We start from the raw sequence: 26,384 nt of genomic DNA on the forward strand, positions 1-26,384 counted from the left end.
TTTGTGTTTTAAGCTAAGTGTTATTACAAAAGAGTCAAAAAGTTTTAAAAAATTATAAACGTTATAAAGTAAATTTATAAATTTATTGTAGCCTAAGTGTACAGTGTTTATAAAGTCAATAGTAGTGTACAGTAATGTTCTAGATCTTCACATTTACTCACAACTCACTCACTGACTCATCCAGAGCAACTTCCAGTCCTGCAAGCTCTATTCATGGTAAGTGCCATATATAGGTGTATCATTTCTTATCTTTCATACCCTATTTTTACTGTACATTTTGTATGTTTAGATATAAAAATACTTACCATTATGTTACAATTACTGTACTGTATTCAGTACAGTAACATGCTTTACAGTTTTGTAGCCTAAGAGCAATGGACTATCTCACATAGCTAGGTACGTAACAGACTATACTAGGTTAATGTAAGTATGCTCTGTGATGTTCACACAGTGACAAAATCCTACAATGGATTTCTCAAAATGTATCCCCTTCATTAAGTGACACATGATTATATATAAAAAATATAAATTGTGACATTAAAAACATAAAATGGGGGGTATAGGATAAAACTGTAGAGTTATTAGCCTATTCTAATTATAAGATTTTTTATGTAAGGCTCTTGCTAAACACAAAGCAAAAACCTACAGAAGATACACAAAAGATAAAAAAGTAAGGAATCACATACATTTAGAGAAAATCGCCTAATCACAAAGTAAGATAGCGAGAGAAAGAAAGGAACAAAGGTCTATAAAACAAATCAGAAAATAATTAACAAAATGGCAGTAGTCTTTATTTTGAATGTAAATGAATTAAATTTTCCCATCAAAGGATACAGAGAGGTTGAATGGATAAACAACACCCAACTGTATGCTGCCCACAAAAGACCCCCTTCACCTTCAAGAACACACACAGACTGAAAGTGAAGGAATAGAAAAAGATATTCCATACAAATGGAAACCAAAGGAAAGTAGGGGTAGCTATATTTATATCTGATAAAATAGACATTAGGTCAGAAACTAAAAAAAAAAAACAAAGAAGGTCATTATATAATGATAAAGGGGTCAATTCATCAAGAGGGTATAATAATTGTAAATATATATACATCCAACATCGAAGTACCTAAATGCTTAAATTAAATATTAAATGAACTGAAAGGAGACACAGACTGCAATACAATAATAGTAGGGGGAAGGAGGGAAGGGATGAAAAATTACCTATTGGGTACAATGTATACTGTTTGGGTGATGGGTACACTAAAAGCTCAGACTTCACCACTATATAATATATACATGTAATGGAATTCAAATTGTACCCCATAAATCTATTGAAATAAAAATAATAGGAGGGAACTTTAATACAATACATCAGCAATGGACAGATCATTGAGAAAGAAAATCAGTAAGGAAATATCAGACTTAAACTATACTTTACTAAATGGACCAAACAGACATATACAGAACAATCCACACAACAGCAGCGGAACACACATTCTTCTTAAGCACACACAGAACATTCTCCAGAAAAAAAAATACGTTAAGTCACAAAACAAGTCTTAACAAATTTAAGAAGATATAAATCATATCAAATATCTTTTCTGACCAAAATAGTATAAAACTAGAAATCAATAACAAAAAATTTCAGAAAATTCACAAATACATGCATAACCATGCTCCTGAACAACTAATTAAAAATGAACAAGAAATTAAAAAGGAAATTTAAAAATATCTTGAGACAAACATAAATGGAAACACAACATCCCAAAATTTATGGGGTGCATTCGAAGATGCAAGAGGGAAGTGTATAATAACAAGCACCTACATCAAAAAAGAAGAAAGATCTCAAATAAACAACCTCATGATACATTTCAAGGAACCAGAAAAAGAAGAATAAACTAGGCCCAAAGTCAGCAGTAATAAAGGAAGGAAGGTATTAATAAAGATCAGAGCAGAAATGAAATAGAAACTAGAAAAATAGAAAAGATAACTGAAACTAAGAGTTATTTTTTTGAAATGATAAACAAAATTGTCACATTTTTAGGAAGACTAAGAAAAGAGAGAAGACTTGAATAAAATCAGAAATGAAAGAGGAAACATTACAACTGATACCACAGAAATATGAAGGATCATAAGAGACTATTACAAACAATTATACAATAATAAATTAGATATCCTAGAAGAAATGGATAAATTCCTAGACACATACAACCTACCAAGACTGAATCATAAAGAAATGTAAAACCTAAACCAACCAATAAAGACTAAGGAGAGTGAATCAGTAATAAAAAGTTTCCATTCACAGAGAAGCCCAGGACCTGATGGCTTTACTGGTGAATTCTACCAAATATTTAAAGAAGAACTAATACCAATCCTTCTCAAACTATTCCCAAAAACTGAAGAAGAAATACTTCCAAACACAACTTAAGAGGAAGGCATTACCCTTATACCAAAGCCAAACAAGGATACTACAAGAAAAGAAAATTACAGGCCAATATTCCTGACGAACATAGATGCAAAAATCCTTAGCAAAATACAAATTACATTCAACAGCACATTAAAGGGATTATTCACCATAATCAAGTAGAATTTATCCTAGGGATGCAAGAAGGGTTCAGAATGTGCAAATCAATAAACATGATAAACCACATTAATAGAATAAAGGACAAAAGCCATATGATCATCTCAGTAGATGCAGAAAAAGCATTTGACAAAATCCATTTCCTTTCATGATAAAAACTCTCTACAAATTAGGTATAGAATAAATGTACCTCAATATAGTGTAGGCCATATATGACAAACCCATAGCTAACATCATACTCAACGGTGACAAGTTGAAAGCTTTTCCTCTAATATCAAGAATAAGACAAGGATGCCACTCTTGCCACTTCTATTCAACATAGTATTGGAAATCCTAGCCAGAATAATTATGCAAGAGAAAGAAATAAAGGGCATTCAAATTGGAAAGGAATAAAGTTAAATTGACCCTGTTTGCAGATAACATGATCTTATATAGAGAAAATCCCAAAGATGTCACCGAAAAGCTGTTAGAACTAATAAATAAATTCAGTAAAGTTGCAGGATACAAAATTAACATAAAAAAATCAATAATGGCTGGGCACAGCGGCTCATACATATAATCCTAGCGCTCTGGGTGGCCAAGGCAAGAATATTGCTTGAGCTCAGAAATTCGAGATCAGCCTGAGCAAGAGCGACATCCCGTCTCTACTAAAAATAGAAAAATTAACCGGGCATCGTAGTGTGCACCTGTAGTCCCAGCTACTCAGGAGGCTGAAGCAGGAGGATCACTTGAGTCCAGGAGTTTGAGGTTGCTGTGAGCTAGGCTGATGCCATGGCACTCTACTCAGGGCAATAGAGTGAGACTGTATAGCATTTCTATATACTAACAACAAAGTATCTGAAAAAAAAAATCAGGAAAACAATTCCATTTATAATAGCTACAAAAAATTCTTAGTAATAAATTTAACCAAGGAGGTTACCTGTATGCTGTACAATGAAAACTATAAAACATTGATGAAAGAAATTGAAGAAGACACAAATAGAAAAATATCTGTCTATAAGGTAGAATGTTATTAAAATGTCCATACTACTCAGAGTGAACTACAGATTCAATGCAATCCCTACCAAAATTCCAATGACATTTTTCACAGAAATTAAAAAAAAAAAATACCCTAAAAGTCATATGGAACCACAAAAGATCCCAAACAATGAAAGTAATCTTGAGTAAAATGAACAAAGCTAGTGACATTACATTACCTGACTTTAAAATATACTGTACTACAAAGCTGTAGTAATCAAAACAGCATGGTACTGTCATAAAAACAGACATAGACCAATGAAACTGAATAGAAAGCCCAGAAATAAATCCACACATTTATGGTCAATTGATTTTCAAGAAAGGTGCCAAGAATAGACAATGGGGAAAGGACAGTCTCTTCAATAAATTGTGAAGAGAAAATTGGATATTCACAAGCAGAGAATGAAAATTAATCTCACATCATATACAAAAATCAACTCTAAGTAGATTAGAGACTTAAACGTCAGACCTTAGACTGTAAAACCGCTAGAAGAAAACGTAGGAGAAAAGCTTCTTGACATTGGTCTGGGCAATGATTTTTTGGATATGACCCCAAAAGCACAAGCAATAAAAGTAAAAATAAACAAGTGGGGCTATAACAAACTAAAAAGCTTCTGCACAGCAAAGGAAAAAATCAAAAGAGTGAAGAAAGAACCTACAGAATGACTGAAAATATGTGCAAACCATGCATATGATAAGGGGTTAATATCCAAAATATATAAGGAAGTAATACAACTCAAGAGCAAAAACACAAATAATCTGATTTTACAATGGGCAAAGGACTTGAATAGACATTTCTCAAAAGAAAACACATAAATGGTCAACAGGTATATTAAAAACTGTTCAATATCACTAATTATCAGGGAAATGCAAACTATAATAGAACCACAGTGATATCACTTCACACTTGTTATAAGGATTATTATCAAAAAGGCAAAAGACAAGTGTTGGTGAGAATGTGAAGAAAGGGAATCCTTTGCACACTACTGGTAGGAATATAAATTAGTACAACCATTATGGAAAACAGTATGAAGGGTCCTCGAAAAATTAAAAATAGAACTACTGTATGATCCAGCAATCTCACTACTGGGTACATATCTAAAGGAAATGACATCAGTACATCAAAGAGCTATCTGTATTCTCATGTTCATTGTAGCATTATTCACAATAGCCAGGATATGAAGATCAACCTAAGTGCCCACCAATGAATGAATGGATAATAAAAATGTGGTATATATACACAATGGAACATTATTTAGTCTTAAAAAGAGGAAATCCTGTCATTTGCAACAACATGGATGAACCTGGAGGACATTATGTTAAATGAAATAAGCCAGGCACAGACAAATACCACATGATCTTACGAATATATGGAATCTAAAAAAGTTGACTCACAGAAGAAGGAATAAAATAATGATTTCTAGGGGCTGTGGCAAGGGGAGAGATTGGTGAGATTTTGGCCAAAGGATACAAAATTTCAGTTAGATAAGAGCAATAAGTTCAAGAGATCTATTGAACATAGTGATTATATTAATAACAATGTATTATATTCTTCAGATCGCTAAGAGAATGGATTTGGAGTGCTCTCACAACATAAAAGTTGTATGTGAGGGAATGCATATGTTAATTAGCTTGATTTAGCCATTCCACAATGTACGCAGATTTCAAAACATCATGCTGTATGTGAAAAATACAATCTTTGTCACTTTAAGAATAATTATTTTTAAAGTGACAAATATCTAAAAGAAGGACAAAATAACAAAAATACCTGTGTACAATGTCCTTACCTATTCTTATTTGTCAATATATAGGCAAATTATACAAGAGAACAACACTATATTTAATGAGAAAACGATGAAAGTACATGTGATTTTTTATTAAGTAGTTTATTATTTACTTAGATAAGAAATATAAATGTAGAGACCTGGTTTTAATATAAACACTAAGACAAATAAGAGTCCAGGTCACAAATTAAATGGAGGTCTTTCCAAGACTACAAATGCTTCCCAAATTCTGAAAGCCACCAGATTTTAATGATTATTTAGGTTCAATGATTTTCTAAAATAAAAAAAAAAATGCTAATTATACACACAATTATACAGTTCAAAGTCATTGAAAACATCTCTGAAATGTAAATATTTGGAGGCTAGTAAAATTCAAGTCACAAAAGTACGGTCCCAATAGCTTCAAAAAGTTACATACATGATAAATAAACTGTAGCCTATTCAAACAATGGAATACAACTCAGTAATAAAAAAGAATGAAATGTTGATGCATGCAACATGGGTGAATCCCAAAAAAACCAGGCTGAGTGAAAGAAGCCTTACATAAAAGTTACATCCTGTATGATTCTATTTATATGACATGGTAGAACAGACAAAACTGATACATGATAAAATAAATAAATAAATAAAAATCAGAACAATAGTTACCACAGAGGGTAGGGTAGAGATCAAGACTGACTAGGAACAGATATATGGGAATTTTCTGGGGTGACAGACATATGTTCTATATCTTAGTAGGAGTTGGGCTTATACAAATGTATGCCTTTGTCAAAACTCACCAAATAACATACAATACTTAAGATTTGTACAAAATTGTTCATAAATTTTATCTTAAAAATGAACATTGCTGGGTGCAATAGCTCATGCCTATAATCCTAGCTACTAGGAAGGCTGAGGTAGAAGGATCACTTGGGGCCAGGAGTTTGAGACCAGCCTGGGCAATATAGCAAGAGCCCATCTCTAATAAGAAAGAAAAAAAGAAACAAAAGGAAGGAAAGAAAGGAAATAAAGGAAGAAAGGAAGAAAGAGAAAGAAAGAAAAGAAAATTATAAATTTTTAAAAAAGAGCATTAAGTAAATATTGATAACTCTACTAATATATTATGCTGAAGTATTTGGGATGAAATGTACAGATACTTGCAACTTATTTTAAAATGCACAAAAAAATTAGATGGCCAGATTGTAATAGAGCAAATATAGCAAAAAATTAAGAACTGAAGAATCTAGGTGAGTATATTCCTTTTCTGTTATGTCTGAAAATTTCCATGATAAAATATTGCGAAAACAATGAAGACAATTAGAATTCAAAAGAAAATAAAAAATATTATACAGAAACATATTCTAATATTAACAATTTTCCTTTTATATATTAACATTTTAATCTGTCTAATCTAGTGTCAACTGTGTCTATCTTCTACAGAGCAAGACTTAAAGGATGATGTATTTTTAAAAATTTGAAAGACATACCCGAATTTCTTGAAGATTGTGAAAATTATTTCCTACTCTGACTGAGATCTTGCTTGGAGTATAGCTTTCATCAGATTTATAGTCTGCATAAATACATAATGTCTTCACTGTTGTTTTTCTTCTAAAAGCAACAAGGTAAAAACAACATACACTTCATCATCTGGAAAGATTATTTCCAAAGCTTCTTACCTTCTGATTTTAAAAGTCATAGTGTGCTAAAACAAGTATTTGAATAAACAATTTTCATTTTCTTTAATTTCAATAATGAAAATGAAAAACATGTAAAAATACGGATACAGATATAATAGTTTACTTATATATACATCTCTTATGTAGAACATAGTTAAGAACCAGATGTTAGCAAAGATGGTACAGTTAATCCAAATTAGGTACATTATTGAGCTAATATGCATTAAGAATTTCCATCCTCTTCATTTGTATCTGAGACAAAGAAATTATTCAAACAAGCCTGGCTTTCTTTACTAGTTAATTAATTTCCTATATTAATGCTTGAAAATAACTAGCTAAGTGAGAAACTGAGTCCAGCAAAGAAAAAAACATCTTTTTAAAAAATAGAAAGCATAACCTATTACTTAATGTAAGAATTAAAAGTTTGCTCTTGTTTTTTAAATATACATAATCTAGGGAAATAAGCAAAGAAAATAAAATCAAAAATTAACCTCAGAAAAATGCAAGTGGCCAAAAAACATGAAAAGATGCTCAATTTCTAATAATCAAAGAAATTAAAATTAAATCACACAGAGATAGTATTTTTATCATATTGGAAAATACTAAAATGACTGATTATATCTACATTTGTTCAGAAAAAAGGTGCTTTCACAGCCAGTTAGTAGTACACAATCTTTGACCCACTAATTCAACTTCTAAGAATGCATTAAAAGACAATAATAACACAATTATTCAAAAATGGATGTAGAAAAATATTGTCCTGTAATTAAATTACTAAAAAATTATAAGCAACCTAAATATCCATAGCAATAGGGAATTGGTTAAATAAATTATAAGATATCCATTTTATGAAATACTACACAACTATCTAAAATTGTCACATCTTATAGAAAACAAAAAATTTTAGAAAGGCATATAAACCTATATTTATATATACAAAAAGACCTAGATGGAATCATACAAAAATGTTAAAAGTGACTATTTTGGTGAGGTAGAACTATGAGAGATCTTTATTTTCTTCTTTAAGATATCTACGTTTTCTGGATAATTTTTCAGAATGAGCATATGCTATTTGGCCATCAGGAAAAAAAAAAACTAGGCAATTTAAAAAACTGACGCCAAAAAACCATTTAAAAGTCTATTTAAATATGCTTTAAAAGTTAAGTTCTAGTATAAACTGGCACTAACTTAATAACAATGAGCTGCTTGAAACAGAAGTAGTCTGTGTCAAAAGTCAGCCTATAAAAACAGCAGGGGATCTTTAGCTCTTAGTGAGAGGACCAGACTTCTATAGCTGATGCTATTCATCAGAAAGGAATGGGGAAAGTTAAGGACTTTTCTTCAGATCAAGATGTAAAACACTAAACACCCAGGATCTGCTGACAGAATAAATACCATTACCAGGTTTTCAAAAGAGGCCAAAGATATCAAACTGACATCTTTCTCTTTCTGCTAGGCCAGGAAGGAGAAAGACAGGAAAGGAAGCAAAGACAGAAGGGAAAATTTTGAAGGGCATACTAAAGGCCTTTTTCCTTGAAGAGCCATGCAAGAAGTAAAAGGTCTTTTTAACTACGGAGAGATCAAAGATCACAAAGATTACTCTCAAGGATTTTTTTTTTAAACAAAAGTAGACCTAAGAGATCATGTTTTTTGTTCAGAATAATTTTATTTCTAAATTATGAAATTCAGGATAACTTAGTCATTGGAACCTACAAGATAACCAGGATGAGGTTAGAAAGGGAAAAATAGTAATAATGCTTATGATAATAAAAATAATGGCAGCAAATAGCAAGTGAATACTTTGTGTCTGACCCAGAAGTAATGCTTTATTGGATTATCTCATTTATTCTTCAACCTTGTGATATAGGATATATTATTAGCTCCGTTTCACTGATTAAAAACACTAACACTCCCCTTAATAATTGGCTTAAGGTCAATAAGGTAGTGGGTAGGCACAGTCGGAGTTCAAAAGTGTGTCTGTGTGCCTCATGTGATCTTAACCACTACGGCCTTCCTTTTAATTAATTATACTTAGCCTATTCAACAGTCATTGAAACCAGCTTAGAGTGATATGTAGGTGTGTTTTGTAAAGGGGCCATATATGTAAAGCTACTCGCAAATGCAGAAGGAGCCGAGGAACCAAAGAATGAGGCAGACAAATACAGTCTGTTGGTTTAGGGTGTTTTATTGGGGAACTTATGGACAGAAGCATGGGCTTGAGCAGCCACAGACAGGTAGATCTCCGCCCTATTATCCCCAAGACCCAGGACTTATATACTATAGGGAAAGGGTATGCGTGCTTCAGAGAGAATGTGCAGGAATTTGTTCAAGGGCAGTGTTTATGCTAAGTATGTATTTATGATAATTGATCTAAGGGCAGGATTTACATGTTCTAACATAAAGAACAACAGATAAACTGGAAATCTTAGAGGCATTCCCAGGACTGGGGTTAATCAGAAGTCAACATGGAGGATTAGCATCCAAGATGGATACTGAAGAAATGTTCCAGATTAAAGGAGTATAGAGAAAAGACTATTAAATTCAACTTGTGATTCGACTTTATTGGAACAACTAATACAACCTAAATGATAATGTAGAATTAAACAGTAATAATATACCAATGTTAATTTCCTAAGGGTATATTTTGGTTATATACAAGAATATCTTTGTTTACAGGAATGAAATACTAAAGTATTCCAGAGGGATGAGACATCGTATTGATAACTTACTCTGAAATAATTCAGAAAAAAAAAGTTGCACTGTACTTGCAACTTTTCTGTGGTGTGAGATTATTTCAAAATTCTTAATGAATTTCCCTTTTTCTAAAACACTTGTTTAAAAAAGTGTTCCTCAAAGCTTTGGGTTCCCTAATGAAGGCAAAGTCTGAGTTAAGTGGGGAGGGGCTTGAATTTCTTATTGTTTTAATAAGAACAGCTACACCTTTTGTTGAGAAGCAGTTTAGAGAACTGATTACAAACTCAGCCCTTGAAGTCAAACCTGCTGGGATCAAATCCAGGCTCCATAACTACATGGTATATGACCCGACTAAGTTATTAATACTATATCTTTCTAAGCTTAATTTTCATCATCTGTAAAATAAGAAAAAATGATAAGAACCTAAAACTATCTTGCAAGGTTGCTATGAGGATTATAAAAAATGATATATATTTATAACTATTAAATTTTAAATTTAAACTCTTGATGAAATCGTATAGTATCTGACAATAATGCTCAAATGTGACCAATTTTTATTATTATTTGTTCAGTACATTTGCCTTCTGCATAGAGCTTTATCTGCTAAAAAAAAAAAACCCCTGCTATTCTAATATAATACAGTTAAATTAGGACACTCACCATATAACTTTGAAGCTATAGCCTTTGTTTTCATGAAGAAGCAATTTACCCTGGGTCATACAGGACAATAGTTAAAAGCAAAGGCTCTAGATCCGCCTGTAGTCCCAGCTACTCAGGAGGCTGAGGTGAGAGGATTGTTTGAGCCCACTAGGAGTTAAAGACCAGTCTAGGCAACATAACCCTGTCTCTTTAAAAAAAAAGAATAGAAGAAAAAAAGCAAAGCAAAGCATAGCAAAGCAAAGCACAGGCTCTGGAGTCAGAAAACTTGAGTTCCAACTGTAATTCTGCCACTTCCTTGCTGTGTGACCTCGGGAAAGGAATTTAATTTATCTAAGTCTCCATTTCTGAGACTACAAAATAAGGATAATAATAATTGTAAAGGTTATATAAGATGAAAGGAAAGGCATTTAGAAAAGTATCTGGTATCTTAAGTCTCAAAAAAACCAATCAGCTGCTGTTACTTCTTTTCTGTACATATTTAATATACTACGATAAGAGTTGGCATACTATGGCCTGTGGGTCGAATCCTGCCCACCCTCTGCTTTTATAAGATAAAATTTAATTACAATGGCTAAATTCAGTCATTTATGTATTGTGTATGGCTGCCATACAATGTATTGTTTTGTAAGGGCAGAACTGATTACTGTAGCTGCAACAGAGACCACATGGCCCACAAGGTCTAAAATATTTACTATCTGGCTTTTGCAAATGAAGTTTGCTAATTTGTGCCCTAGGACAATAAAAACAAAGGACCAAAAATACAATGCTACAGAATGTTAAAACAGATAGTATAGATGCAGCAAGATAACCATTAACTAGTTTCCATCTATGCCAATAAATTCAAAGCAGCTGACAAACGTTTGGCTGTTTTCCTTTCTTCAAAAAAGCAAGCATTTTTAAAAATGAAGATGTTCTTTTCTAAGTTAAAATAATTTTTGTTCCAAATAGAAGTACAAATTTGAGAAGTTATATAAATATCCTATAGCTAAAGAACTTACCATCGTCACTTCAGGTTTACTTATTCCAATATATTAAGGTATTGTATTAGACCACAAGCAAAATAATATTAATACTAATACTTCATAAAAGATAAGACAGAGTAAATTTAAGATGCTATTAATAACTACCTAATTAAGCAGAAAAATGATCTCTGAAACTTATTACAGTTTAAAAATAGTTAAGTATTTCATTGTAATTTCTGTATTTATTTAATTTTTATGTAAATAAAATAGATTTTTTTAATCCACTTATAACCTATACTAGTTGAAAAATACAAAAAATGTGTTACCTGAATTGAATGTTCACTAAATGAGGCTGGGAGCCATCTGATTGCCAATAAGTTTCTAGATTGTCATCTCGTAATTGATCCACTCCAAATCCTAAAAATACCAAAAGTGGCAATAAGTTCCCATTAAGAAGAAAGACCTACACATACAGAGCCTATATTAGGACCATGTCTTTGGTTGTTATGTTTTTAGAAAACATTTTCTAGGATATATTCTAAAGTATTACATGTATGTATTGAAACCCAGTTTCTTATACTTTTTGTGAGCTGATAATAAGAATGATCCCCATGTTCTGCAAAATCATCAAAAATATTCTATTTAATAGTAAGTTCAATATGCCATTCTTACTGTGACAAGAAAAATGACAACTTAAAAATATTTTCAAAAGGCATATACATTTTGATACCAAGTGCTTCTGATTTAAATTCGAATTAATGAAAATTAAATTTACCCAGAATCCCGTATCTTCCAGCCATTCTAGATAATAGTACAACTTCAATGTTCTACTATTGTTTTTTCCCAATTAAAACCCCAATAATTCATACTAATTCTAGAAATGAGCCTGATTTAATGGTAAAGTGTAGGTTTTTCAAAAAAAGTTAAGAGAAACAGATTAAATTTACATTTTATTTGTTGACTAAGTAATATATTCATTATCGGTCAAATTCAGAAGATACAGAAAAGAACATGATGAAAAGTCACTATTCCCCTACCATTTCATTCCCCTCTCCAAATATAATTAATGTTATCAATTTATTGCATACACTTTCACAGATATTATATATATATACAAGCAATCATATACATATTTTTCCCTCTCTTTACACATACTATAAATAATTCCACATTTCGTTTTTTTATTTTTTTATTTTCACTTAATATATCTGGAAGATTATTCTCTATCAGTAAATTAACAATAATAATAGCAAACATTGATATAACGTTTACTATGTGCCAGGCACATTCTAGGCATTTTACATATTAAATCATCTGATATTTATTAACTTACGTAATAATTTAATTAATACAAATAGCTTCTATACTTTTTAAGGTTATAAAGTATGCCACTGTCTGAAAATAGCATAATTATCTACCCAAACCCCTGTAGGACAGTTAGGTTGTTTCCAGTGTTTTGCTATTACAAACAACACTGCAATAAATACCTGTCTATAACCTTTAAATATATATTACTACTTCTGGAGGATGGATTTCTAGGAATAGAATCTTGGATCATTTCAATCTTTAATTTGACAAATATTGCCAAATTCTCCTCCAAATTGCTTCCTCACCGATAATATATGAGAACATCTATCCCCTCTCCATGGCTTGTAAACATTGGGATGTTCTATAATTTATTTATTTATATTTCAGAATATTAAGGGGGTATAGATGTTTTTGATATATGGCTTAAGTCAGGGCTATAAATGTGCCCATCACCAAATAGTGTTCATTGTACCTATTACATGGATTTTGGCTCCTCCCCTCCTCCCCCAACCCTGCTGCTTGATTTCTAATGAGTTTTACCTCCCTCTATGCACTTGTGTGCCCATCGGTTAGTTCCAATTTATTAGACAGTACATGTGTTGTTTGTTTTTGCATTCTTGAGATAGTTCACTTAGGATAATGGTCTCTAGTTCCTTCCAAATTATTGCAAAAGGCATTAATTCGTCCTTTTTTATGGATGAGTAGTACTGCATGGTATACATACACCACATTTTGTTTATCTATTCATGAACTGATGGACACTTGGATTGATTCCGCTTCTTTGCAATTGTGAAATTGTGCTGCAATAAACATTCGATTACAGGTGTCTTTTTGACAAAATAATTTCTTTTTCTTTGGGTAGACACCTAGTAGTGGGACTGCTGGATCAAATGGTAGGTCTACTTTTAGTTCTTTGAGAAATCTCCACACTGTTTTCCATAGGGGTTATACTAATTTGTAGTCCCACCAACAGTGTCTGAGCATTCCTTTCTCTCTGCATGTGTGCCAGCATCTATCGTTTTTGGGCTTTTTAATAAAAGCCATTCTAACATGAGTAAAGTGATACCTCATTGTGGCTTTAATTTACATTTCCTTGATGATTAGTGAGGTTGAGCATTTTTTCATATGTTTGTTAGCCATTTGTCTATCTTTCGAAAAACTTCTGTTTATGTCACTTGCCCACTTTTTAATGGCATTGTTAGTTTTTTTCTTGCTGATTTGTTTTATGCTAGATTTTGAAGACTTCATATGAAAAAATTTAAATATATATTTAATAATTAATTGTACCTGTTTCTTTTTACCTTTTTAATGTGGTTGCCAGATCATTTTAAATTGTAAATGTGGTTTGCATTATAGTTCAGTTGGACAACACTACTCTGCACTCATGCTAAAATGCAATCGATCTTTTAGATTGATTTATTAACCTAACAGGTAAAAATTCTATTTCACAGTTTTGTTAACCATTTACATTTCTTTTCATATAAAATTTCATACCTTCCTACATGTTCAATAGATTTTAGTCTTTTAATTGATTTATAACTCTTTTTACTATTATAGATATTAACCCTCTGTCTGTTCCATGTAATCCAAATATATCCTCCCCAGGCTGAGATTTGTATCTTAAATTTGCATTTGCTGCCTTTATTGAACATACTAGCATATAAGAGAGGTTCTCCCAAAGAAAGTGACTTTTGCATTGAACTCTGAAGTACTTAGTTAACTAGGTTTGGAAGCTAAGGCTAAACATTGCTGTGGAGCAGGCAATAAGCCAGAGACATTTGAAGAAGCTAGATCACACAGACTCTTGTGCAGTAAGCTAAGGAGTATAAATTACCTTGAAAAATATGCCAACCTATTGAAGAATTTTTAGTAGGGAAGTCATAGGATCAGCAATTATAAGATCAAAATCTTTAGATGGATTGTTCAGCCCCAGGGAGAGAGAACACCATTGTGGTAATATAAGTTACAAGTGATGATATTCTTAATTAAGGTGGTGACAAGAAAATAGTTTTCTATTAAAATGTAAAACTGGGGCTATTACTCACTCTATGACTCTTAAATCTGCATTATTCAATATGGTAGCCACCACATGTTGCTACTAAACACTTGAAATATGGCTAGTCTGAATTGATACGGAAAGTGTAAAGTAAGTAAAATATACACTTGTTTTTGAAGACTTAGTATAAAATGTAAGATATAAATATTAAAATCAATCCAGTGTACAGTAGTCCCTTCTTATGTGCAGTTCTGTTTTCTGTGGTTTTACTTTCCCCAGTTTCAGTTACCCCAGGTCGACCTGAATCTGAAAATATTAAGTGAAAAATTCCGGAAATAAACAATTCATAAGTTTTAAATTGCATACTTTTCCAAGTAGTGTGATGAAATTTCTTGCCATCCCACTCTGTCCCACCCAGGGCACGAAACATCTCTTTGTCCAGCATATCCACCCCTTTGTCCAGCATATCCATGCTGTATACACTATCTACCTGTTACTCACTGACATCATCTGCTCCTGATATCCAACCATCAACACCGTCATGGCTCGGTGATCCAGAATCAACTCCCAAGTAGATGCTCCTCCTCCTTCTGAACTACTGTCAGAAGGTAAATAGTAGCCTAACACTATGTCACAACGCCTACGTCACTCACCTCACTTCATCCCATCAGGTAGGTATTTTATATCTCACATCATCACAAGAAGGGTGAATGTAGTACAATAAGGTATTTTGAGAGTGAGAGAGATCACATTTGTATAACTATTATTACAGTATAATTGTACTATTTTATTATTAGTTAATGTTAATCTCTTATTGCACTTAATTTATAAATTAAACTTTATCATACGTACGTATGTATAGGAAAAAACATAGTATATATAGGGTTCAGTACCATCTTTGATTTCAGGCATCCACTGGGGATCATGGAACCACCCATGATAAGGGGGGATTACTGTACAAGGAAATTGAAAGTAACTATTCCTGACGGTTTTTGCATTTTGTTTTACCTGGTTTGCAAGATGAAAGTGACCAAACAGCTTGTGACCCAATTTCCCGTACTGTTCCAGTCCTTTCCAACTGCTTTGGGTCAGCACCAGGAGGTGTTTTGTTTGGAGTGGTCATTTTTTAAATATTCTATGCAGAAAAAAAGAATATGCACATTACACCAGAGGCTGAGCATCTTTATACAAAAGGTAAAAGTAAAAATTTAACAGCAAAATGGATCACTCATATATCCCAATATTAATCATCTATTTCTCAAATGCAGTTAATATAACTCAATCACTATAATCAAAAAATCTTGGGAATTCAGTTTTTGTTTCTGAAACATATTATGACCAGATGTGCAAAGCAGTAGAGTATGGTACTCAAAAGAGCACAGGAACAAAGTTTTGGCTTCAGCACTTCCTTTAACCACCCTAGACTTTGAAAAGTTTGGGCTTTATTTCCTCTCCTGTCAAAAAAGTTGATTTGATGACTTTTAATTCTATACCACTATGCAGTTCTATACTTCTATGAGTAAAAATTCAAATGACTTTTAACCCTAGAAAAGTCAGATTGAAATTCTCTTATTCCAGGAATATATAAATATTGGTATGTTATTGATTGATAGATTGATTGATAGGGTCTCGCTTGGTCACCCTAAAGGACAGCGGCAATGATCATAACTCACTGCAGCCTCCAAGTCCCATGCATAAGCCATCTTCCTGCCTCAGCCTCCCCAGTATCTGGTGCTATAGGCACATGCCACAACGCTGAGCTAATTTTTTTAAAAAATTTTTTGTAAAGACGGGCTTCTCACTATGTTGCCACGGCTGGTCTCGAAATACTTGCCCCAAGTGGTCCTTTCGCCTCAGCCTCCCAAAGTGCTGGCATTACAGGTGTGAGCCACCAAGCCTAGTCCTGGTCCTCATTTTAAATATTCATTAAATGATGCAGAGAACAACTATACCTCCCCATTAGCTGTCAAAAGTTCCATTTACATGTGCTCTTACCATATAAGATAAAGTCAGAAAAAATGGCTTCAAGGTTTAGCAGTCAATAACTGGCCTTTTCTAAAAAGGTTGACTTCATCTTTCATATCTTTTGTTAATAAATATGCAAACGTGAAAAAAATACTTCTTGGATAGTGAACAATATGTAAAGCTGCTTTGGTAGCACACTTACTGCTACTGAACATTGTTACACATGCTATTGAAAACCAGATCCAATAGTTCTGTATATACCATCTCCTTGACACCTCCCATTAGATCTCAAGTTGTTCTCTAATAAGCACTTGATATTCTTAAATAATGGCAGAGACAGTGGACCGTAAACTTCGGAAAGGCCGCAGACGTAAATGCTCAATAAGTAACTTCCTGAATTAATAAATGAATAGGTTTAGTCATAAATTAAAGTATTTGCCACTTGCCTGCAAGTTAACTGAGGTCTCGGACAAGATTATTAAACCTGTAGCCATCATTACAAATTGAATGTCCTGTCATCTAAAATAAATAAATAAAAAGCCCATCTCTACATTGGGGCAGAATTCAATTGCCGGACTTGGAAATGGACGCCACCAAGTGGATAAAACACGCAGCTTGGGGGAAGAACGGGTTCCTGGCCTTAAAGAACTGACCACACAGATGACAGGGAGCTGAGGCCAAAGAGAGCGCGCCACCGCGAGCAGTGTCGGGACCAGACTCTGTTGGTACTGCCTGACACCTCTGGCGTGATAGAAAGACGAAGGCTCCACGCCTGACCCATCGGCCTTGAGGAGACGGCGAGCGCAAAAAGAGAATGAGACTGGGGAGGAGAATGCATCTGCTTACACTAGGACCATTCTTTACGTTGGGGAAAAGCCCACACACTTACAGATTCCAGACCCGGCTGGCCGCAACTCAGGTTCTCAAGACCTCCAGCAGTTCCGCGCCACTCCCACTAAGCTTCTAAGGCCAGCCCGGCTTCGCAGACGACGAAGAATTGGGGTCGCAGCACAATGACGTCAGACATTGTCATCCCGCCCTGCCTACCTTCAGAGCTCCGCCTCGCGCTCTCTGTCGCGCGCGCGCACTAGGCCCTTATGGCTCGCGCGAGGCGGCGGCTGGGCACCGCCATTTTGGCCGGTGGCCGTAAGAGCACGCTGTGTGGTTGAGACGTGAAGGCAAGAACTGATTTGGCCTCTGCGCTCCCCTCCGCAAGGGGATCGTTTACTGCAGGTACGTGAGTAGCCCGGAGGGGTTTGGCCGTTAGCTGCCATCTTCCCCGTTGGAAAGACTGTAGGGACGTTCTCCGAGAGCCTTTGGTTAGGCCTCAGGTGGCGGAGACAGCGGCGCGTGGCAGCCGGCTTCGGTGGGACAGCTGGAACCGCCGGAGCGCGGGTGACGCCGAGAGCCTGGGGACGCCTCGTTCTGCCCCTCCAGCAGACCAGCTTTCGGCCACTGGTGCCCGCCACCCCCGCCAGGGGCTGCGAGAATGGACCTAGATGCCATCGTACGCACTCCCCCTTTACCCTGCTCCCACCCTGGAGCGAAACCTTCCGGAGAGGAAGGCACCTTCAGAACTTAACGGCACCCCCTGGTCCCCCCAGGATCCCCCCGTGATTATATTGTAACATGTGCGTATTTCGTCGTGGGAAGTCGTGGCTTTTCTTCCACCTTTTGGTGATTGTGGAATGAGTCATGGCATCTTGCCGCCATGAAGTCGAATATTCCCTGTCCTCTCCCGGGCTTTATAGAAATGATGGCCAAACCGCGCTCTACTTTTCTCATGGAACAACGTGTGCTCGGCTGTGACGGGTTATCCCAAGTAATTTCCCAGTCGAATGCCTTTTTAGCTTTTTTGGTACGCTTTTATCGCACCTGAACTTTTTCCTCTTGGTGATTTATCCGTTTTTCCCTTGTTATCTTAATGAAACTCCTTGAGATCGAGGGTGATGTCTTTACTCAGAATACCTCATTATCTCTTCAAAGCTTCGAACGTTGTAGGCACTTAGTATTTCTTGTGAATGAATGACAGCCAAAGCTGAATTCCCTTATTCCATGAACTACATAAATGTATTTTCTCTTTCTCGATGGTAAAATCGGTAAGAGTGAGGAATAACTGTCCAAACAACTTTTTATTTAACCTTCTCTTCCATAGGACTGCTAATTAATCACTTAGGACAGTAGCATTGATGTTGCAGTAGTTTGTCCCATATACTGAGAATATTTATTTTATACCTGACACCTGACAATAATGCTTTGTCGGTGTGACCAAAGGCTGTTATCTGTATTTGAACCAAAAGGTTTTTTGGGTTTTGTTTTGTTTTAGTTAAAAGCACTGTTCTTCCCTATTTAAAAGAAATTTTGTTGTTTTTTTTTTCTTTTTTAGGAAGGACATTTAACATCATTGCTGGGGGAAGGGGAGAAAGAATATTAAGTTAGAGTTCCTTCTCAATGTCTTGAATTTAAGACTCTTTGAAATCAGAGTTGTACACAACTCTCATCTTGTTATAAGTGTTTTATGAGACTAATAGCCTACAATAAGCATAGGTTAGAATATTTCATGTAATATCAAAGCATCATTAATTAACAGAAATCTTTGAAAATGTTTTACACAGCATTGCAATAATTTTGGTTTTAGAATGTAAATGCTTTCCATGTATGCTTCGCTTCCTTTTTTCTCTCAGCTGGAAGAATGACACTGTGTCATTGTTTGAATGCCCATTTTGAATAGTTTGTTTTCAGATCTGAACTATCTTCAAATCCATCTTTGTTCCTAGGAGTCTGTCTTCCCCATAGAGCTTTCCTTTGCCTATGTTTTATATTGTAAAAGAAAGTAAGGAACCCACTTTCCCTAATTCTTGAAACTAATATAGAAATTGAATTAAAAGTGTTTACACACTTAATAATTCTACAAAGAATCAATATTCATTTTTCTTAAATGCATTATAATTTATCACTATTTTTATGTAAATAAGTTTATTAACCACTTCTGGTATATTTTCATTCTTTATTCTGTGCCTGAAGTCAAGGCTACTCAGGAGGCTGAGGCAGGAGGATCACTTGAGCACAGGACTTTGAGGCTGTAGTGCCCTATGATCACACCTATGAATAGCATCTGTACTCTAGCCTGGGCAACATAGCAAGACTTCAGCTCTTAAAAAAAAAAAATTCTTTCTGATAGATCCTTAATTTCTAAAATAGTTTGAAAAATTAGATGAAATGTTTTAGTAGTTTGACAGAAATAAAGTTTCGGGAATTTTGTTATAAAAGGTTTATCCGCTGGAGGAGAATTCATTATGCTCTTTCTCTTTCATTGGGTAATTTGTAGAAAGGCGTTCAGTATTTAAATTGGAATGGGTGGTGTCCGGTTTTATTTTAATAGTTTGCTAAAGGATCTTCCAAACTTAGGAAGTCATCATTTCCAGAATGGTAGCTTTTTTGTAGCAATTTGTAGCAAGTCATTTAATTTCTTCCCTTCTCTAATTTTTACAAGACCTGGACCAGTTTTTAAAGGAGTAAAGTGAACCTGTTTTTTAGCACAGCTCTATGTTTATTACATGGATATTTAGTCTCTTTTGGGGTGATTTTCTTTTCAGTATATAGTAGACTACTGTCACCATAAAATATTGATAACCTGCAAGATTTCTAAAGTTGTTATAACCTATAGGAAAATTATTTTGTTTAAATTCATTTTCTCCTTCAGAAATGTTTGAATTCCTACTATGTGCTAGACATTGGTTCAGCCACTGGAATGAACAAACAAAAATCCCTGCCCTCGTGGTAAAGTACATTCTACTTGGGGAAGGAAAAAAATGTTTGTGTGTATGTTTATAGAAAGAACATATATATATACGTACACACGTATGATAAATGTGTACATATACACCAGATGTAGATATGAAATATATAGTATGTCATGTAGTAGAGCTAAGTAGAAAAATAAAAGCAGAAAAGAGGGATAAAAAGGCAGTTGAGTATTTTTTTGTGGTATAGCTAGAGAAGGCTCACTGAGAAATGGACAGCAAAGATTTGAAGGAGTGAGCTGTGTAACTCTAGGGGGAGAAGCATTACAGGCAGAAGGAAGAAAAAATGCCAGGATCCTGAATCAGGAACATGCCTGCAATGTGCTAGGAACAACAAGGAGCCAATGTAGCTGGAGCCAAATGAACAAGAGCTAAAGAGTAGTTGGAGTTGAGATCAGAAAGTCAGCAGAGGCTGATCAATGCCTCATTGATTATTTTAAGGACTTTGGCTTTTACTCATACTGAGAAGTGAAACCATTGCAGGATTTAAGTAGGAGTGACACTATCTGGCTTATACTTTAAAAGGATTACTCTGGATCATGTACTGAGAATGATCTTTTGACGGTTGGAGTAGGAGGCAAGGGTAAAAGCAAAGAGATCTTTTAGGAAGCTATTAGAGTAATGCAGGTAAGAGATGATGATGGCTTAGACCATAGTCATGAAAAGTGGTCTGATTCTGGATGTGTTTCAAAGTTGGATTCAATAGGATTTGCTGTTGTGCAGTGGAAAAGAAAGAGGACTTCAAGGATTTTGGCCTGAGCAAATGGAAGACTGGAGTTACCATTTTGAAAAATGGGCAAGACTGCTAGAAAAGTGAATTTTGGTGAGGATTTCAGCGGCATAGTTAGGGAGATGCCTCCTAGATCTTCTATAGAAGGTGTTGGGTAGGCAGGTAGTTAGATGTACAAGTTTAGGGTTCAGGAGAGATGTCTTGACTGGAGATAGAAATTTGGAAATTGGCAACATATAAGTGCAATTTTAAGCCACAAGACCAGAATAGAACACCTTGGGGGAATGAATGTAGATGGAAAAAATGACCGATTGCTTTTAGAGCACTCTCAAAATTTAGAAGCCTGGTAGGTGAGGAGGAGGAGGTAAGGTAGGAGGAACCAGATTATTGATGTATCCTAGAACCAAGTTAAGAAAGGGTTTTTATCTAGAAGGAAAAAGTCATAATTTATGTCAGATGCAATAGATTGGTCAGGTCAGTTGAGGTCTGATAATTAACCATTCGATTTAGCCACGTGAAGAACAGTAATGGCATGACAAGTTTTGACGAAATGATGGGCACTGGAGCTTGGAATCAATTCCAAAGAGTATTTGTAGAGAGAAATTTGAGACACTTGAGTATAGGCCATTCTTTCAGTAGTCTTGAAGAAGGAGAAATAAAGCAGTGGGAGATGATGGATTCAGATAATACATTGCTTGAATGCTGATGGGAATGAGCCAGTGGAAAGAATAATTGATGATGTTAAAGACAAGAGAGAGAATTGTTTGAACATTATCCATAGGGAATGTCTTCTAGTGTATATAGACTTAGGGAAATATTAATACATACAGTGTGATTGCTGGTTAGCATAAGGGTGCATTTGGGGTGATGGATTTAAAGGAAGGCTAGTTGACAGGCTTTGGTTTTTTTCTCTGTTTTCAGCTGTATGTATGGGTGCAGATGAAGACTGAATTTAACCAAGATTGTGGATAAGGGTGTAAATGATTGGCAATGGAATTTTAGCTGGGTGAGAAGGAAAATGAAGATTACTAAGGATAGTGGAAATGTAGGGTCAAGAGATAGTGATAGTAGGTTTGGAGAATGGGGGGAATCAAAGGGCTGTTGAATGTAGAGGGTGAGCTAAAAAGACAGGAATGGTGGTTGGAGAATGGGGCATTTGAAATTGAAGTTATGGAGAGATTGCAATTATTAGTAATGACAATGTCTAGGGTTTGACCAAAGGAATGAGTAGTGTATGGTGGTGTAGAATACAAGATGTTGGAGGAGAGGAGTTAATGAACTGAGAGGACAGGCTCTTAATAGAGGGATCATCTATGAGCATATTGAAATCACTAAGAATTATGTCAGGAGTTATAAAAGAGGGTGAAAGTTAGCCAATGATTGAAATCTCACAGAATGAAAGGAAGTGATCTGATAGTCAGTAAATGACTAAAGCAGTTGGATGGTGTGAGAGGTAAAATTGACTGTTTTTAGGGAGGAGGGAAAGATTATAGTATGGGACAGCATTGAGGAGCAAGATCTCTTATCCCCCTTAAAGCCTAATGATATTAATGGGTGTAAGAAAGACTTAAAGAGATCTGTAAGGGGAGGCAGTGTGTCCAAAAAAAAATCAGAGTTGAGGATCACAGTAAGAAAAAGTCAACAGAATATCCTTATAAATGAATAATCTTGGCTTCTGGTTCTTTCATTACATATTAGAATAAACTGGAATATTAAGACACTCTTGGGCAGGCATCGTGGCACATGCCTATTCTCTCAGCACTTTGGGAGGCCAAGATGGCAGGAACGTCTGAGCCCTGGAGTTTGAGATTACGGTGTGCTATGATTGTGCCGTTGCAGTCCACCCTGAGCAACAGAATGAGACCCTATCTCAAAAAAAAAAAAAAGATACTTTGGAATTATTTACCTTAATCACCATTGTAAAGAAATTAAGGTCCAAATCACTAAGCCTAATATTGTAAAACATTTTAAAATTCGCTTTGATCTTAATGCTATATAGTGATTACACTTGATGTATATCTTAAGACTTATGAAGGCTTTAAAAATGAGCACAGTATATAATACAGTTGTTAATACTTTGTCTCTTTTTAATTTCATTGCTGTTAGCATAAAATCCATCTGGCCATATCACAAGTTCCCAGAGACATGCAGTTTTTGCTTTTTCCCATTGATCAACATCATGGTCGCAGCCTTAATAATTATTTGCCATTTCCATCAGTATTGTTACAGTGGGGTGACTGAGACATCAAGTAATGCTTAGTTTGAGGGAGGGGGGCAGCGAACATCTTGAATATATTCATTTCCTAGTTTTTCTATTTTATTGGTCTGTATTCATACACTGATATAAGTATCAATTACTAAGGGCTTATATCATTTTTTTTAAATGTGTCTCAAGTGAAAGTTCCCTTATCCTCCTTGTTCTGTTTCAGTTTTCCTGGCAATTGATACTTCTTTTCTTTTTCCATAAGAACTTGAGATTTGGTTTGTCTGGTTTATTTTTTTCCCCATGAGATTGAATTAAATACATAAATTTAATTAGGATTGAAGGATTAAAAAGGATTGAAATGTCTGATATCAACAATTTTTTATTGTAAAAATTGAGCATGTCATTTTATTCAGGTCTTTTATGTCATTCAGTGTTGTTCTGAAAGTATATTCTTGTATATATCTTGTTAGGTATATTCCTAGGTATTTTCTTTTTTGTTACTATCGTAAATGGTAATTTTTTTCTTTCCTTACATACATCTTCTGATTAAGGTATATATGTAAAATTTGGTTTTCACAACCTTACTAGGTTATTTTACTATTTTTTCAATTTTCTTATGTCTTCCAGATCATCATTTCATTTCTGTATAATTATTTATGTCCTCCTCTCTAACTTTTATGCATATGAATTATTTCTCTTAACTAATTGCATTGAATTTGCCATAATTTTGTTAATTTTTCCTTAATAGAAGAGCTGGATATTCTTTACAATTATGGCAGACAAATTAACGAGAATTGCTATTGTCAACCATGACAAATGTAAGCCTAAGAAATGTCGGCAGGAATGCAAAAAGAGTTGTCCTGTGGTTCGCATGGGTAAGTTGTTCTGGGGATCATTTAAAAAAAAGATCATTTAAAAGAAGGTTTTGAAAGAAATAAACTGGTTTCATAGTTCTGTATGGGCTTTAGCATATACTTTGTTTTCCCCATTAGTTTCTTTAAACTATGAAGATGAAAAAACTAGTGTTCTAAATTTCTTTTATTGCTTTGTGACTAAATGGTCCTATTTTTTAAAAAGAATTAGAATAATATATCAACATTTAAAAATTTATTGACTGTGAAATCAAACCAGAGTTCAGGTTAATGGGGAAAGGGCTACCAGAAACTTTGAGAATTGACAGTATTCTCATGTTTAAAAAACAAGAATAAATAGCCTAATAAGAATGACTGTTCTTGAGGTTTGCTGTATTTTGACAATTACATAAATTTCCAGCAATTCAGAGTTGGCTAATTGTCGGTAATCTTTAAGGGCTATGTTAAACAACTATTACTTTAAATGTACTAGTGAGGTATAGACTTATTGAATCTTAAAAGAAATTTTAGATGTCGTTTGTTATTGTCTCCCATGCTATTCAGAAATTCCATTATTAATATCCCTAATACCTTGTTTAAATTTACCTGTATATTAGATGATTACATACCTTTTTGGAGTTTCACTGATCTAGCTAATGTATACATTCCTTTCTGTGATGTGCATTACGATTTCCAAGCATATTTTATGAATTAAAGATTCAGGTCAGTCAACTTAAAAATAAAAATATAAGTTCAGAAATTAATTCAGAAATATACCCCCACAAAGCTGCAATTTAAGACATTATCTCAAATGTATTTCTTTGTGTGGCCTTTGTTTTTGAAAGTCTGCTTGTTTATGGAAAATTGGAACTGGTATTGCCTAAATAACAGTGTCCAGAAAATTAGAAGATCAGGGAAAATGACTTGATTGTATTTTTTCCTTCATTAGGAAAATTATGCATAGAAGTTACACCCCAGAGCAAAATAGCGTGGATTTCTGAAACTCTTTGTATTGGTTGTGGTATTTGTATTAAGGTAAGTAATGATACTTTATTTATTGGATCAAATTTATAACCTGAAAATGAAATCTGAAATTCTGAATACTATGTTAAGAGTATTTTTTAAAGAGGCCAAATACAAAACAACTGAATAAAAAAATATAAACTTAGTAAAGTGGGATTCTAATATCAATGATATTGTTGCTTTTTTAAGTTAATTAAACCACCCTTTTTAAAAGTTATTCTTACTATACTCAACTTTGTAAAACCATTTTAAAGGAAAATTAATTTCTTTTTTCACCCCTTTGTGAGCAGGACATGCTCCAGAATGTCTTTACCAGAAAGTTTTGGAAATACAGATGTAAAAAAAAAAGACTGTTATATTAACATTTTTTTTCAACTCTGTATTTAATTTTAAATTCACACTTTTTAAATAGAAGTACAACCAAGAATTTTTAAATTTAACCTAATCCTTAAGTGCTGCTTTGTGCTTCTGGTTATCCCGATAATGTAATTTTTAAAATAGCTCAATTAGTTTTTGTTGCATTGAATAGTTTGATTAGGCTTTTTGACTTATTAATGGTATTTTCAGCTCTAATTCATAAAAGAAATTTAGGAAACAGTGTATGAAGTTCTTAATTTGGATATATTTATTTGTAGATATTATTAAAAGGAGCTTCATCAGAGTATGGATGCCACTCTTAATTGTTCAAATAAATCATATGCATATTTTGCATTGGTTTCTGAATCCTTGGCTAAGTATCCAGAAAGATTTTCTAAATAACTGAAAACACTTTCCCTTGTTTTGAAAAAATAAGCCAGAAACAATCCTTCGAGGAAACAATCTCTTACTAGATGCCTGCCTATGTGTAGTCTATTCATAGGTACTTGGAGTCTGGTTTTGAATACTATAGTTATCATCTATTCTGTTTTCTTTGCTCCTCTAGGAAAATGAGAGTCCAAAATTTTGGACACATACTTGAGTAGCTGAAAACATTCCAATGAGATGAATCTTTTTGGGGGTGGGGAAGTAATATATAGTTCTGAACACTGAGATACTTAATGATGTACCTCATATATGAACAGTGTGGTTATTTTTTGCCTTGTAAATTTAAAGAAGCTTAAATCACTTACAACCTATAAGCATTTTGTGTACATTGATGAAAAGGGAATAATGTAG

The 26,384-nt window shown here is 34.1% G+C and overlaps 2 protein-coding genes across 3 annotated transcripts in view; one reads left to right on the plus strand and one right to left on the minus strand.

Annotated features, from left to right (window-relative positions):
- The window catches only part of ANAPC10 (anaphase promoting complex subunit 10), a 68,393-nt gene extending 50,833 nt beyond the window's left edge, over positions 1–17,560 (minus strand). Inside the window, exons 1-4 of one of the 2 annotated variants that reach the window (XM_012642737.1) lie at positions 17,517–17,557; positions 15,660–15,786; positions 11,674–11,764; positions 6,843–6,963 (exon numbers count right to left, since the gene is read on the minus strand). In XM_012642737.1, the coding sequence (XP_012498191.1) occupies positions 6,843–6,963; positions 11,674–11,764; positions 15,660–15,774 (327 nt within the window). In that variant the 5' untranslated portion in view covers positions 15,775–15,786; positions 17,517–17,557. Of the gene's footprint in view, positions 1–6,842; positions 6,964–11,673; positions 11,765–15,659; positions 15,787–17,505 lie in introns of both variants that reach the window. The other variant, XM_012642736.1, reaches the window with a different exon arrangement.
- A 141-nt stretch (positions 17,561–17,701) lies between these two features.
- Positions 17,702–26,384, plus strand: part of ABCE1 (ATP-binding cassette, sub-family E (OABP), member 1) — a 27,576-nt gene continuing 18,893 nt past the window's right edge. Inside the window, exons 1-3 of the mRNA XM_012642733.1 lie at positions 17,702–17,849; positions 24,104–24,230; positions 25,156–25,241. Coding sequence (XP_012498187.1) covers positions 24,128–24,230; positions 25,156–25,241 — 189 coding nt within the window. The 5' untranslated portion in view covers positions 17,702–17,849; positions 24,104–24,127. The remainder of the gene's footprint in view (positions 17,850–24,103; positions 24,231–25,155; positions 25,242–26,384) is intronic.

The sequence above is a fragment of the Propithecus coquereli genome, unplaced genomic scaffold (genome assembly GCF_000956105.1).
Source record: "Propithecus coquereli isolate 6110/MARCELLA unplaced genomic scaffold, Pcoq_1.0 Scaffold185, whole genome shotgun sequence".
Taxonomy (NCBI): domain Eukaryota; kingdom Metazoa; phylum Chordata; class Mammalia; order Primates; family Indriidae; genus Propithecus; species Propithecus coquereli.